Source organism: Electrophorus electricus, chromosome 7, assembly GCF_041902795.1.
Source record: "Electrophorus electricus isolate QZ-2024a chromosome 7, ASM4190279v1, whole genome shotgun sequence".
Taxonomy (NCBI): Eukaryota; Metazoa; Chordata; class Actinopteri; order Gymnotiformes; family Gymnotidae; genus Electrophorus; species Electrophorus electricus.
The window spans coordinates 11,534,017-11,548,164 of record NC_137503.1 but is presented as its reverse complement, the minus strand read 5'-3'; the positions used below and the strand labels follow the sequence as shown (position 1 = coordinate 11,548,164).

The following is a 14,148-nucleotide window of genomic DNA, read 5'->3' as shown; positions in this document are numbered from 1 at the left end:
GATTGTAATAAATCGGGTATTAATTCGGTAAATACAGTATTAAAATATATTATGGATTGCCTCGAGCTTGGTATCGGTCTATTGGAACCACACATCTAAAAGGTGCATCTTTTTTCCGTAATTAATCTTGGCTTCACAGGAATGTAACACACAATTGGTTTGACAAGTATTCAGTGTATAACAATTAAAAGGTTAGCCTTCACCACGTGATTTTACCCAATGTTTGTAAATATGCGTCAGCTACATGTGATTCTAAAGTGACGGAGGGAATTTAACGCTGTTTGACCAATCATGTAGCGGGGGAGTGTTCGGGGCGGGATTCGTGTTGCGCTGTGTTGAGCTGTGGAAAAATTGATTGGGATCTTGTAATGATGCAAAGGGTTCTGTTTCAAGAATGGAAGCAGTACGAAGTGGGTACGAGAGTAAACAAATGGTAATGAAAGCATTTGGGATGTCTAACAAAGACAAAAATTCCATCTTAATTCAACTGTTAGGATGTATCTTAATCAAGTAAGTAGAATTCCTATTTTATATGTAATGTAAATTACTTCTTTATAAAACTAATTAAAATAGAGTACTCCTTCACTGACCTCAGAAGATTGTATACCTTAATATTTTTGTAACTTTAAAGCTTTTTTATACTCGAACCATAAGATATTATTATTTCACTCTTAATTACAAATGTTTCATACTCTCTTCATTGCTGATTATCACTTCAAGGTCTGATTGCGAAATGTTTTGATAAGTATATCACTAGGCCTAGGCCCGTGTTCAGATATATTACTGCGTCAGAGGGGATAGAGCTATTGCGACAAGAGCAGAGAGACGTCGGGAATTTCACCTGCGTAAGAGTCTTTCCGTTGACCACTCCTTAAACAAGGTTTGAAACAATGAATCGAGAAAAACGACGTAAAAGTATTACGATAAAAATGTACAAGCAAATTACACGCAGTGCATGAGTCAAGGTATTGGAAAAGGATGCTGCGCAAGAGATGCGTGCTTTTATAACGTTATCATGGTAGTGGATGACACGCACTTAAATGTTTTTCCCAGTCGTACCCTCGTGGCCCTCGTTCACGTAATCAACTTCGTTACAAGCGCAGCATCGTGGAAATATTTAACAAAATATTGTATTGTATGTTTTATCTCCAGTTTTTCGTCTAGAATAGTAGCCTACATGAGTATAGTTGTTGATCATTCACATCGTTTACCGTTAAGTAGGCTATTGAATCACGGAAGCGTATTTCTGCATGTAAAGCAGACAACGTTAATTTTTGATAATCTATACGAGGTTCTTACTTGTATATTAGACAATGGTTTTGTATCACTATCCAAGATGTAATTATACAGCGCTAGTGCGCACTAAAGAAGTAAACAAAACAGAAGCACACCGTTTCGTTTTGTCCTCTAGGCGCCACTGTTTAGGAAATGTTTAACATTTCTTAGCAAAGTGCATGCTTTTTGGAGACAAAACGAGGAAACGTCTATTCTGCAGTATTTTATATAATGTCTGGTCTTTAGGCCAAGTAATATGTATTCATTATTTGATATACCTTACATGCCAGAGCCAGTATATTTAGCCACATGGCATGGGCATGAGACACTCATTTTGAAGAAGCATGCAGTTTAGTCACTGCTTATTAAAGACCTTGATATGAGTTTAGTCTTCATTTCATCTGTTGCTCTCTGTCATTTGCAAGGCAAGGACCATAATCTATAAGAGGAATAGCCATGCATCCATCTCTACCACTGTCACTTCTTACACACACACACACACACGCATGCATGCACACAGGCAAGCACGCACGGATACACAGGTTAAAGATAAAGCTAGGGTTAGAACATGGGACCTAATAATTAAAACTTGCTATGAGTATTTACATGAGTGTCTATATATAAAAATCAGCATATGCCAAGTAGGATGTTATGAAACCATGGTTGCCAATAGCATATGACTGTCAACTACTTTATGCAACCACCTTTGCATATGCACATTCTAGTGGCATGGTTTTCAAAAGGTCTGAGCCTAAATGTGGAGGCATATCCTTTTAAGACCTAGCATTGCACAAGAGGGCAGGTGCATTGAGGCAACAAACCAAGAACCAAACCAATCTGATGGACCAGAAAAACAGCCCGTGTAAACAGATGCGGTGTTCGTCAGGTCTGTCCATCCTCCCTCTCACACTGCCCCCTGTCTAAAAGCAGGCTCATGCACACGCAGTAAATCACATGCACACAACCTTTCTTCTCATGACCTGGATCTGTTGGAAGCAGCCACTCACAGCAGTTCTAGAACAATCTCTGTGAGACGGTGTCGGCCATAAACCAGCTATTCAGAGAAAGGTCAAATTACGTAGTAGCAATTCATTAATAATGCCTTATGTCACACAAAGAAGATACTCACATAATTAATTATATGCCAGAGTGCAGTTTTAAAAGATAAATTAATGTTTTTATTGATAATACCAGCCAGGCACTTAGTGGGTATGAGATAGTGGAAGAAATTATAAGCTTTTTTATAAGTGCTATGATTATTTTGGGGGTAATTATGTTGTTATTTTACATATTGCATTTCAAAATTATCTACTGTGCTCACATGGATCGCAAGGAAAATAAATGTAATTAGGCTATCTATACTAAGTAGGATGTGTCCACAATTTGGAATGATCATTCTACATACACAAGATGTTTTAAGTGATCTTTCAGAACCTGGCACAGAGGTATCATCAGTACCCTGGTGTCTTCAATAGACAGTCTGAGGGCTAAATGATAATTGGACACATTAGTGCTTGCTTTTAAAATTTGCCATCTTTCTTTGCAGTGTTATCTGCTGTGAGACAGAGAACGCACACAAGCTCCTCCTGAACTGAGCTGCTCTAGGAAGCTGAATTCAGATGGTGCCATAGAGTGCGACTAACATCTAGCACCATTTGAAATCAGTGTTCTTCGAGTTGAACAGACATCAAGTGAAACCCAGAGGTTCTCCCAGCTGAGCTAATGACTGGCACAGATTTATTTCACTATAATGAATGTGTAATGTTTGCTTCCTTGTTGCTTTAATTGGAGTTTGTCAGCTTTTTCTTTTTTTTTTTTTAAATAAAACTGATTCATTGCAGTTCAGTGCCATATTTGATTATTGAAAGCAGTTAACATTTCAGAATAAAAAGAGTGCAAGCTGATCTTATTTTTCAAATGTAAAAGACTGCATTTTTTCCAAGGTTATGGGAGCATTTCAAATTGATATGGCCAGAATGACTGTTTTTCATGTATTACTTCTATGTCATTATTCAGCATAAGCATGATACAATAAGTGTGTTCAGTGCAAGGAAAATAAACACACTGAAAGTAAATGATAAAACCTCGAGCAAGAATGGACATTTCATTACACATACAGGCTTGAGTGCAGATTCATCAGGTTATCATTCAAGCAGGACTAATGAAATAGTAAGGTAGTTGAACTGAATAAAAAGGATGAATTCACATGAATGCACCCTTTAAATGAATCAGCTTGTTAGTAAAAGATTCATTTTATTGAAAAACAACACACTGATTTATCAACTTTATCATGATGATGATAAAATACAATTTGATTCATATAGCATGGCTAGATTTTTTAGTTGATTTCCATGACTACAAACTGATAACCAGGCAGACAAAATGCACTTTCAGGGTAATTGTAGATGTTTATTAGAAGTGATGTTACATGGATGAAAGCCAATTCCCATCTCTCCTTCTGAGAAACGCAAAGTAAAGTAATGAACAAGTAAAAGTAAAGTAAATTAAATCTTTTTTTTTTTTTTTTTTTAATGCAAGACGTAGTGTATCTTGAAAACAAATGTCTCATAAACCGGTAGGAGAGTTCTTAACGCATCACAAGGTCCGATTGTACTTGCGGGGTTTTGTTACCACAAGATGGGAGTATTTTACCATTCATACATAGCTATTTTTAAACGCAGCCATAGCAACGGACAGGCCACAAATATATTTTCTAACACTCGCCACACCAATGTGCAGCAAATGAATACTTGGTCATGTGTGCCTTAAGACAACATTATTAGTCATACTGCTTATAATCCTGTGCAGTTTGTCATCTAATCAAACTCTTTCCAGCCAAGATTTGATTTATCCAGATGAAGACACTAGTCTTGCTGTGCACACTTGTTGATTTACACTTGCAGTAAACCTGAAGGGCCTTGACTGCTCATAGCGCTCTTCTTCACAGCATTTGTCCTTCACCCAAGCCTCTCCATATCCTCTGCTGCTTACCATCCAGGGTGAGCGAGGTAAGAAGCACACTCACTGTGCCATAGTCTCATAGCACCTCAGGGTCTGCAGGCTATTTCTGATTCAGCTAAGCTCTTAAACATGTTGTGGCTATCTTTAGTACAGAAGGGAAAATCAGACCCAAATTAGAAATGCCAGCTGGACTGAGAACATGAATGTTCTACCCCTGCCACCACTCTGAGCTTTAAGGAGGCTTAGATATAAACTACAGTGATTCCTCTTGGTTGAGAAATTCTGAAGTATAAGTTCAGGTAGAAATCCATAATAATACCACAAAATAATCTCTAATGTTTAAATATGAATGTTATACATATTTGTAAGCAGCTAAGTACCTAGCACAATAGGTAGTGAGGCAAATATTATATTGGGCTACAAATATCAAACTGGAAATGTTTCCTTTAATCAGCACAATAACAGCAACAGCTACTTCCACAGCCACAGGTCATGAGAAACACGAATCATCATCTAGTATTTTCAACTCAGGACTCTGCTATCATCACATATCATCCCCAGACTCTGGGAGTTAGTAGTTCCTTCCGTAGTGAGTTTCCATTCAGCCATATCCTGCAAAATATACTAAAAAAATTTATTAAAAAAAAAAAAACCTCACCCAACCAGTCGGAGAGAGCAAACACTTAGGTCAACTTGGCTCCTGTGATACCCTTAGTCTGACAGACCATTAGTCCAATTTGTCTGGCCATCTAGTACACATAAAGCTTCACAGAAAACCTAGCTCAGCATCATTTATACATCTCCACTAGTAAACAGGACACCTGTGTGCATCAGTCTCCATTATGAGGTTAAGCAACAGGAGTTATCTTAAATCATAAGGCTTAGGCAACATTTGACCAGTCTGATTTACTACATGTTTTCTGCAATAGTTGCAGTAGCAAGAATAGTAATAAAAAATAATCATCATAATCAGAAATTATCATTTTTCAAAATAGGAAGGTGGTAGAAAGAAGAATGTTAATGATGAAGGATAAAGAATCCATATTTCTAGAGTACTTTTCTAGTTTAAAGTCTTTTTAAAGTCTAGTTTAAAGCGCATTGCATAGAAAGGCGTGAAAAAAAGTTTATACGATAAAGCACACAATGTATATTACTTCAAATACATAAAAAAAAAAAAAAACACTCAATAAATTACATGCAGGTCAAGCCATGCAATTAAAACAATAAGGCTCTGGATTTGAACGCTCAAGTAAAGTGTGCAAAATGAAGTTACTGCAAGAATGCAGTGCAAACTATCATTGTCTAGCTATATTGAGTAAGACTTGATTTATTTCAAGTGATGTACAAGGGTCAGCTGTAAGGGTTTACATTTGATCAACTGTTTTTAGCTGGAAAATGAAAGTACTGAGTTACATTAAAGACGACAATCTCCTCTCATGTCCTTTTATTCTGGCAAATCCTCTCAGGGGGCAGGAAGCCTTTCAACCAGACATACAGTCAGAAGCGATGCTTCTCCCTAAATTGCTAAACTATGGTACTCTCATATGCTCAAAAGCCTACATTCAAAGAGAAACAAGACAATACTATATTGTATTCAAATATACTATTTGTTGTATTTAGCTATATATACATAAAAAACGTGTGTGTGTGTGTGTATATGTGTATGTATATATATATATATATATATATATATATATATATATATATATAAAAATCGCACACACACACACACACACACACACACACGCACAATACAATACAATACTGTTTACTACTACCACCACAAAGAACACAGGTCTTCATGGAGTGTTGTGATGGTTTCTGTTTTTGGATGTTCATGTTTTCTGTCACAGTAGTTTGTTACATTTTGGCTATACCTGTCTCATTTAGTCTATGCAAGTTGTTATTGCTGTTACTACTACTACTACTACTACTACTACTACTACTACTAATAATAATAATAATAATAATAATAATAATAAATAGTAGTAGTAGTAGTAGTAATAATAATAGTAGTAGTAATAATAGTAGTAGTAGTAAAAATCATCTTACCTTTAGAATTCATGTCCCTAAGATTCTAAGACAAGCAACTGAGGAATAATGAACTATTATGTATATGGGCCAAGGAGAACATTTTAGCTCAGATAAAAAGTCCTTTCTGCTCAAAGGCAAAACTTCGAAAGGTAGCTGAGAATACTCCCAATGACTGTGTCTGGGAAAAATTGTATAATTATATTAATATGTTACCACTGTCACGCAATCCCTCTTAAGATATATAGCAAACATAGTAGACTTGGCCATCCCCTAGATTGACAAGAATACTATTCCTAAGGCAAATTACAAAAATGAGCCTGATATTGAGTATAACCTCAATCCACATGTCCAAAATCTCATGGATTTAAAATAATCCAATGGAACAAGACAGGTTGTATTAACAGTTTTATTAGAAAATATTTCATAAGATTATTACTCCATTGAATGCCTTATTAGCTACAGACTACTTGAAAAGCTTTACACTTAGATGTGTGAATGTGACATTCTGAATCTTTGCTCTTAGTACTTTAGTCATTTGGACTGTCTGAATACTACAATGTCTAGATTAGCAAGATATTTATTTTCTCTTGCCAAATGATGCAGCTGGCGTTGGTTTCCTGCATCAGACACTGGCATTGTCCTGGCAACTGCAATCAGCAGCACCTCACAAAGCGCAGCTCTACTTCAGCCCACCAGGGTTCACATGAGGGGTGGAATAAAAGCCCTTCTGGGAATGTTAACTTCAGCTATTCGCTTGTGAAAGCTGCCACAGAGGAAAACAATTTGAGTTTGTACTCACAACACTGCCCTGAAATACTACATTTAGGCCTGATCCAGAGCCACTTCTCAAAGGGCAAAGGGTGACCACCTGATTTTATTTTCCTGTTTCCCCTGGTTAACTAGGCGTGCAAGGAAAGCTTCACTGACAGAAACAGAGCCAGAGCTCCGTTTGAAGAAATGTCTTTTGATAAGATGGAGGATTTCCAGAGAGCACATGCAGTATTTTGGAAATTCCAGTTGAGCACTCTAGGAAACTGCTTCCTTCTAACTGAAAATCTACTATCTTTTTATGTCATGTTATAAAAAGCATGTATAAAACAGACATGTGGAAATAAATATCTATATGTAATTTAATGTTTTGGTCAGTATAGGGAGATTATATGCTTATACATTAGCGACTCCTGAAATACTGTGTCCTCATGGAAGCATGATGAGATGAGCAGGCAGGAGCAGTCTGGTTACATGTCCTGTGGTTGCAAAAGAACACAGGCTTAGGTGATCACCTTACCAATGTAGAACAGGCATTTTAGGTCATTACTGTAATACAGTAATTTTGACGTTAGAAATAGAACCTTCTGAGAGATGTTAGAAATTTACAATTATTAAATTATGTTTCAGAAGTTAAATTTAGCCAAGAAACAAAATTCTAAACTAAAAGGGTTGAAAGAAGAACAACAGAATAAATCTTGATTAGTTGGATGGACAGTTGTGTTTTTTGACTCTATTAGGTACCTTGATTGGGCACTGGATTTAGAGACTGTGTTTTTGCAATAATTCTTCTTTTGTCCTCAGCGCTTCTCCAGTGTCATATGATCTATGCAGCATTGCCAGATAATGAGATATAGTAACCATTATCCACTTGCCCCATTTCCATGTTTTTCCAACCATTAATATAACTTTCATGCGATATGCTTAAAAATTAGTATGGGGCCCAAAATGGCAGCTTTGCACAAAGGAGCAGTTTTCATAATTTGTTATGTTTGTTGTTAGCATTCCACAGCCCAGCCACGTTCTTTGTGAACCTAAGACGTCTTTATATTTTCTTTATTAAAGCCTCTTCTCCCTTCACTACAGTAACACAATAGTGCCACTGGTCCAAGGGGGGGTGAAGACGATCATAGGCCTTCCTCTGAAGCATATGAAGCCAGCCACCATTTCTATTTGAAAGCAGCCCACACAGCCTTATCAAGCAGCTTAGCACACTTGTCCCAGCAATAGACTCAACTCTGAACTACAGGAATACTGAAGAGGCTTAGACAAAATATAAAACAAAGAAATTTAGGGTAAACACCAAAATAGTATGGACTACATGTGGAATATGCAAACTACAAAAAAAGATTTTTTTAAAAAAAACCCTCTCCCTCAAATCACCATAGCTTATAGGCATGGAGACCTTCAAAGATTAAAAATATACTTTCCTCACTTCCTCAAATTCAAGAATGGCAAAATTCCAAAGGGGTACATAGAAGGCTCTTGCACAAGAACCTTTGTCCAGTATTTCCTGTGTGTTTTGGGGGCTTTTTGTTTTTTATTTTTTATTTTTTTAACAATCTTTACTTATATGCTTTGTGAACCATTAGCTGCTAAGCTAAGAAGCCCAGTAAGCAGTCAAACATGGCCATGGCATTGTGTGGCTGATTTCAGCAAAGCTTCAACATTTGCATGTCTAGTTTTCTGTTGGACACATCAAGCAGGAAACATTGTATACCCATGGCCCAAAGTCAGGACAGAAAGAAAGAAGAGTGAATTAGTGATCAAGCAAAGCAGAGAAAACACAAGACGGGGAGAAAGAGAGAATTAGGATGTTGACCAGCACAGTTGGTTGGAAGGTCAGTAGTAGAATTTCATCCAGGCAAAATTTTAGTAGCTAGATATGCTCACAGACTGGTAGATGTCCTTACCCTTTCCGTTTAAGATGGCGATAAATAGCATACAGGATGCCTGGACCTACTGTGAAAAATAGCACTACATTACTGTATATTCTGTACAATTACCTATTTTCACTTAATGCATTCTACTTAAAAAAAAAAAAAAAAAAAAAAAAAAAAAAAAAGAAGAAGTACATAATTGCAATGCTTCGCATTTCTTGAAAAAGAATGACAAAAATCAGGTTAAAAAGGTTAAAATCCCAGAGAAGCTAAATATGTTTTATTCCTAATTGGGCTAAACTTGCCCTTCTGGGCACAAAATCCAATAACCTTGTGGTTTAACAAGGTTTAATAAGTACGGAAATTATATGATTACTTGCAAAATCCTTTGGTTTTTACATGTGTGCTTGTTAGAGTTTGATTATTCCTGCTTGTGCCATAATATTTAGCTCTGCTCAAGTAGTAGCACGCAGCAGGTTTAGGACCGCACCACAGACAGTGAGGGGAGGAGCTTCTGGAGTTCAAGCCCCAAATGTTCTCAAATATTTTTAAAAGATTTCAACTTTGTCTCATTTCCCTTCAGCATCTCTGATTGTAGTTTTCTGTGCTGCCATTGGATGTTCTATCGAAAGATTGCAGAACCTTTCTGTGCTGCTTTTGGATGTTCTAACAAAAGATTCACACCACAGGTGTGAAGTTATTTTAGAATATTTTACTGCTATGAACATGATGAATTTGATATATGACAATACGTTATCCTTATTTTAACAAAGTTACTATTCTGATACCAAGTTAAAATAACTTTGATTACTTTAGGTAAAAGAAATAGCCCCCTAGGTTTGGGCCAATCCCATTTTAAATGTTAATAACATGTACTAATATATACTACAATCATACAAAGATGTATAATATTTTACAGTATGTGCCCTGTGATTTGAAAGCTAACTTACCACAGTTATGGCCACTGCATAACTGATATTCCAGAAAGACACAAGACGGTACTGTAGAATGGTAGTTTCTTGTTTGCCAGTGGAATTTAAATGTACAGCATGGTATATAGCAGTCTTAATATACATATATACAGCAATATAATTGCAGTCCAATAACTTATCCACATAACCTTTCCAATATCTTAGCCTTACTCCCTCACATTTCTTTATGTGATGTGCTTATATGTATGTATGTCAGAGAGAGAGCGTGTGAGAGTGAGTGTGTCAAAACTGCAGTGAAGTACACAAGGTTTCCAGAGAAACAGGATGGCTGCACAAGCAAATTGCATATTATATATATATATATTATATATCTGTATAAACGTGTGTGTACTTGCCTGCAAGTATTGTTATAATAATGATACAGTATAGTTGGAATTCAAACTGGTAGATCGACTTCAATTAGAATGGTTGTTCTACTACCCTAACCTAAGCTGAACAACATCTAAAATTAGATCAACCTTTGATACTGGAGGGAAAAAAGGGATCTACTCACATATTAAAATGCCAAATACAATCCCAAAAACTTCTGCTTTAAATAGAAAAGAAAGGCATGCATCAGAGAAAAATAAACTGAACTACATTGTAGTTTAATTATAACACCAACTGACAGTGAATCACATTTAGGTTAATTATAATAGATGGATTCAATGAGAATCTATGATTTGATTTCATAAAATGACTTACAGTTTACTGCTTACCAATTAGCTATAGTAGTAACTACAAAAGCTGTAGTATTACAGAAACTATGACTCACTTAGAAATTGACCAAAGGACGCTTCTTCCACCATTCCTGGGGAAATATAGGTTTCAACAAATTACTACATGCTGTTTCCAAGACAACCGACTTGCATAACTGAAAAACAGAAGCCCTGAGAAGAATATATTATCTCATAAGTCTGTTTATTTTCAGATGAAATATGAACAGAACACAAAGGGATTAAAAGAAATATTTGAAAAGAGATACTGAAAGAGTACTCTGGCAGGATATCTCTTTACCCTGTGATTCAGGTGGGGTACTGATGGCGCTGAGGTTGCTGGTTGTAGATTCAGTTAGTGTAGATTCGGTTGACTCCAATTCCCTCAAATCTGTAATCAATGCATCATTCAATAGAGAATTCTGATGTACAGACCTGGAGAAGTTGCAGCTGTGCTTACCAGATTCATTTCCTAATCTGGGTAGAGTGCTGTTGGTATAAAAGTTGCTGGGGGTGGATTCTGTTGGCTCACTGGCTGGTTCTCTTTTACCTGGAAGCAATGCATCATTCATGATGAAGACCTAAAGTGAGCCTCTTAGAAACAATCATCAGTTTATCGTGGTCGGGACTTGTGCTCGGCCACTGGATCAAACCTGCCCTAAATCTCCACACATGCGAAGAACAAGAGAATGTTTTTAGTAATAGTTGAGATTTCAGTCAGGTGACCTTCAGCACAGAACCATCCACTCAGACCTAGAGCTCTGATCACATTAAAGGCATTGAACTGAATTTATGTTATTTTTTAAAAAACTGTTTTTAACTTTCTTCAGTTTCGCACTGCACAAGCACTATGTGCATGACAGTTCTGAATATAATGCCAACCTTAAACCTAAAAAACTTTATTTTTATCACAACAATTCTGCTAATTAGTTCACAGTATGTGCATCACACCAGCTAGTGCTTTCACACTCGGCCACCGGGAGCCATCTAATCAGGTTCTGGCAGACACTGAGACGTGACCTTACTTTTATGTAAACACGGGAAATCCCCACCAAACTGAAGCAGTAACAATGGCTGAAACTTCAGTTAGAAAAGCAGTCCTGAAAATACTTACCACAACCAGAAATGAATGCAACCACCTTCAATATAATCAGCAAGGTTGAATTAAAGGTTAAGATGTGTCAAACAATGTTCAGAACTTTCACTTTTGCTGTGCATTATTTTGCTGTATACAGAGATACAAGTCTTAGAGTAAGAAAAGTTAAACCAGTTCAACTAACAGACTAATGTGGATTATTTTTCTGAAGATAGAAAATATTCTACCCAACTAGAATCAGTGTGCCTACATCAGAATTCACAAACTGTTGTCTACATATTATGCAACATTTGTAATTCCTAAATAGGAATGTAAAATCATGAAAATCAATTTGGTATGCATTCTTACCTCTGCACTGGGGTGGTGGGGAGCTATATTCACCATTTTCCTGGCAAACAATGGAACTGTTGCCTTCAAGAATATAGTTTTCATGACAGGAGTATTGAATAACATCTTGAAAATCTGGCAATTCCTTGTTTGAATGGTTGATTATCATACCATTATGAATCTCGGTAGGCTTGGCACATTTTTTCACTACAAAAAAAAAAAAAAAAAAAAAAAGAAATATAATGTCATTGATGACAGTTATGAGGCCCCAGTCCCAGTCAGCAATGCTAATTCACCTCGAAAAGTAAAATATACCGAGATCAGCATTTGGCTTACAGAAACACATTGACCTTCCAGTCCAGCCATTTGCAAGACATTGCCTATAGCTTGAACCCTGAAGATCATATCTGGGAAGAGAAAGTTCATAAAAGTTAAAACATGACAGTTACAAAACCACATATTTCACTGTTCTAATTTGAACCAAGACATTATGCTAAAGACTGTACTAAAACACACACCCTCTGTCACAATATGGCTTGATGAATGCACCAAACAATGTTCCATTAGGGATGCCATATTGCATATTGGCCACAGGTCTAGGCATACCACAGTCTTTCTCTGAAAGAAATATGTAGACATTAAGCTATAGCAAAAAAAATAAAGCATATAAATTTACAACAAACCAGTGAGCAAATAAATTGCAGTTACAAAACCTGAATAAACCTTCTGAGGTTGAACCTTTGTGATTCAGCACAGAATCAGATAGTTACTTTTGCATATTAATTCTTGTTTGCTCCACGTCCCTCCCATACATGTGATTCTATCTGATCCGTGATCCAGGACGTATCCATTGGCACACTCAAGAGTAACATCAGATTCATCTAGGAATTCATTCTTCAGATTCGCCTCATCAGTTAAGACGACGTTGCCCTCCAGCTTAGGTTTCGTACACTCTATCCACAACAGTAACACAAACGCGTTAAAAGTTCACATTAAATAGCTATCTATCATAAGTTACATTTTGCGGTGCCCAACGTTTTTAATAATATTTCCTAAGATTAACCCTTGTAATGTAACAAATGCTATATAATTTCCTTGACGACAAATGAGCAAGGCGCAATGTTGCACATTCATGTAGTAAATTAACATTAGGCATCTGCATAAACAAGATCCTATTTATTTTAGATAAAATAAGAACTTCCCCTTTTCGAGTCTCAATAACCATAATTTAATAATCATAGCTACAAGGTTTAGACGGAGAAAAAGAAAGAAGGTAGCTAGCTGAACTAATCTAAGAGAATGCTAACCTAGCTATCTAGGATATGTTAAGTCACTTACCGGCTTTTCCTGATGAAATAAAAGCCAACAATGGTAGGAACAATGTCCAACATCTAAATTTCGGGCTGATCATTTCAAATTATCTGGGAAAGATTTAAAGTAGAAAATCATGAAATCGCCGAAAACTGAAAAGCAATGTATCGTTTTAACAACCCAGTTAAAATTCTGTCACATACATTAACGAGCTATGTTTCAGTTCTGGAAGAAGGTTGCCTTGTAGATACATAACTTTCGTGGCACTGCACTCTTCTGGAACGCCTCTTTTCACAACTCCTTTTATCTTATATTAGTTGATCCTTTACCACACTCTCACTCACCCCCACCCGTTACAAACACATGTAGCCCTCGGATTGAACCAGCGTGCTGTAGTCTGGGATTCTCCTCCGTCGTCATCAGGGGATGGATCTGGAAGTTGTTTAAACGTGCTTTTGTTGACTTGTTTGTTACTTCACATCACACTGTGTTATATGAACACATAAGCCTACTATCCACCTTCCGACGATTGTTAGTTGTTAAGAGTTCTACATCAGACAAATGCAGAAAAAAAAACACCACAACTGGCAGTAAACACTGTTGCTATAGTGAGTCAACATAAAAATGAAAAAATAAGAGACTAAACTAGTTGGCAAAAACCGAGCTAATACAGTTGAGTGCTTTAAACAAGGGGAGGATGACTCATTTTCAGGGTGTTCCCTTGTTGGGTTGTGTTTTACTGACTGGCTTGCATTCCTTTTGCTTAAAGTGTACTTGTCACAATTTAAAAGTACATTTACAGAATTTGG

General features: G+C 36.6%; 1 protein-coding gene and 1 long non-coding RNA gene across 16 annotated transcripts; one reads left to right on the top strand and one right to left on the bottom strand.

The window, feature by feature from the left end:
- The first annotated feature begins 387 nt into the window (after positions 1-387).
- On the top strand, positions 388-3,115 carry LOC113585573 (uncharacterized). Its single transcript, XR_003411519.3, has 2 exons — positions 388-510; positions 2,822-3,115. It is a non-coding gene; the product is annotated as an uncharacterized LOC113585573 (long non-coding RNA).
- Positions 3,116-6,662: 3,547 nt separating this feature from the next.
- On the bottom strand, positions 6,663-13,938 carry im:7151449 (complement decay-accelerating factor). Of its 15 annotated transcripts, XM_081718037.1 has the most exons (15): positions 13,543-13,938; positions 13,367-13,449; positions 12,799-12,981; positions 12,547-12,646; positions 12,365-12,435; positions 12,200-12,235; positions 12,050-12,112; positions 11,066-11,155; positions 10,907-10,996; positions 10,665-10,700; positions 10,404-10,439; positions 9,869-9,919; positions 8,952-9,000; positions 7,783-7,864; positions 6,663-7,517 (listed from the first exon to the last, which is right to left on the bottom strand). In XM_081718037.1, the coding sequence occupies exons 2-14, from the start codon at positions 13,437-13,439 to the stop codon at positions 7,801-7,803; spliced, it is 942 nt and encodes a 313-aa protein (XP_081574163.1). In that variant the 5' UTR covers positions 13,440-13,449; positions 13,543-13,938; the 3' UTR covers positions 6,663-7,517; positions 7,783-7,800. The 15 variants fall into 15 exon arrangements, 9 of the variants coding, with proteins under 9 accessions (XP_081574163.1, XP_026878934.2, XP_026878937.2 ...); XR_014124602.1 differs by having other exon boundaries at positions 7,783-8,724; positions 12,050-12,235; positions 13,543-13,927; XR_014124603.1 differs by having other exon boundaries at positions 7,783-8,724; positions 8,952-8,997; positions 12,050-12,235; positions 13,543-13,926.
- Positions 13,939-14,148: the final 210 nt, after the last annotated feature.

Bases quoted from the DNA above. Each gene is read 5' to 3' on its own strand.
- im:7151449 (XM_027023133.3), bottom strand. From the start codon at position 13,439: ATGATCAGCCCGAAATTTAGATGTTGGACATTGTTCCTACCATTGTTG. The intron at 12,436-12,546 runs GTGTGTGTTTTA...TTCTCTTCCCAG, and splicing joins AAGCCATATTGTGACAGAGG to ATATGATCTTCAGGGTTCAA. The intron at 7,865-8,951 runs GTAAGGACATCT...AATGCTGCATAG, and splicing joins CGCCATCTTAAACGGAAAGG to ATCATATGACACTGGAGAAG.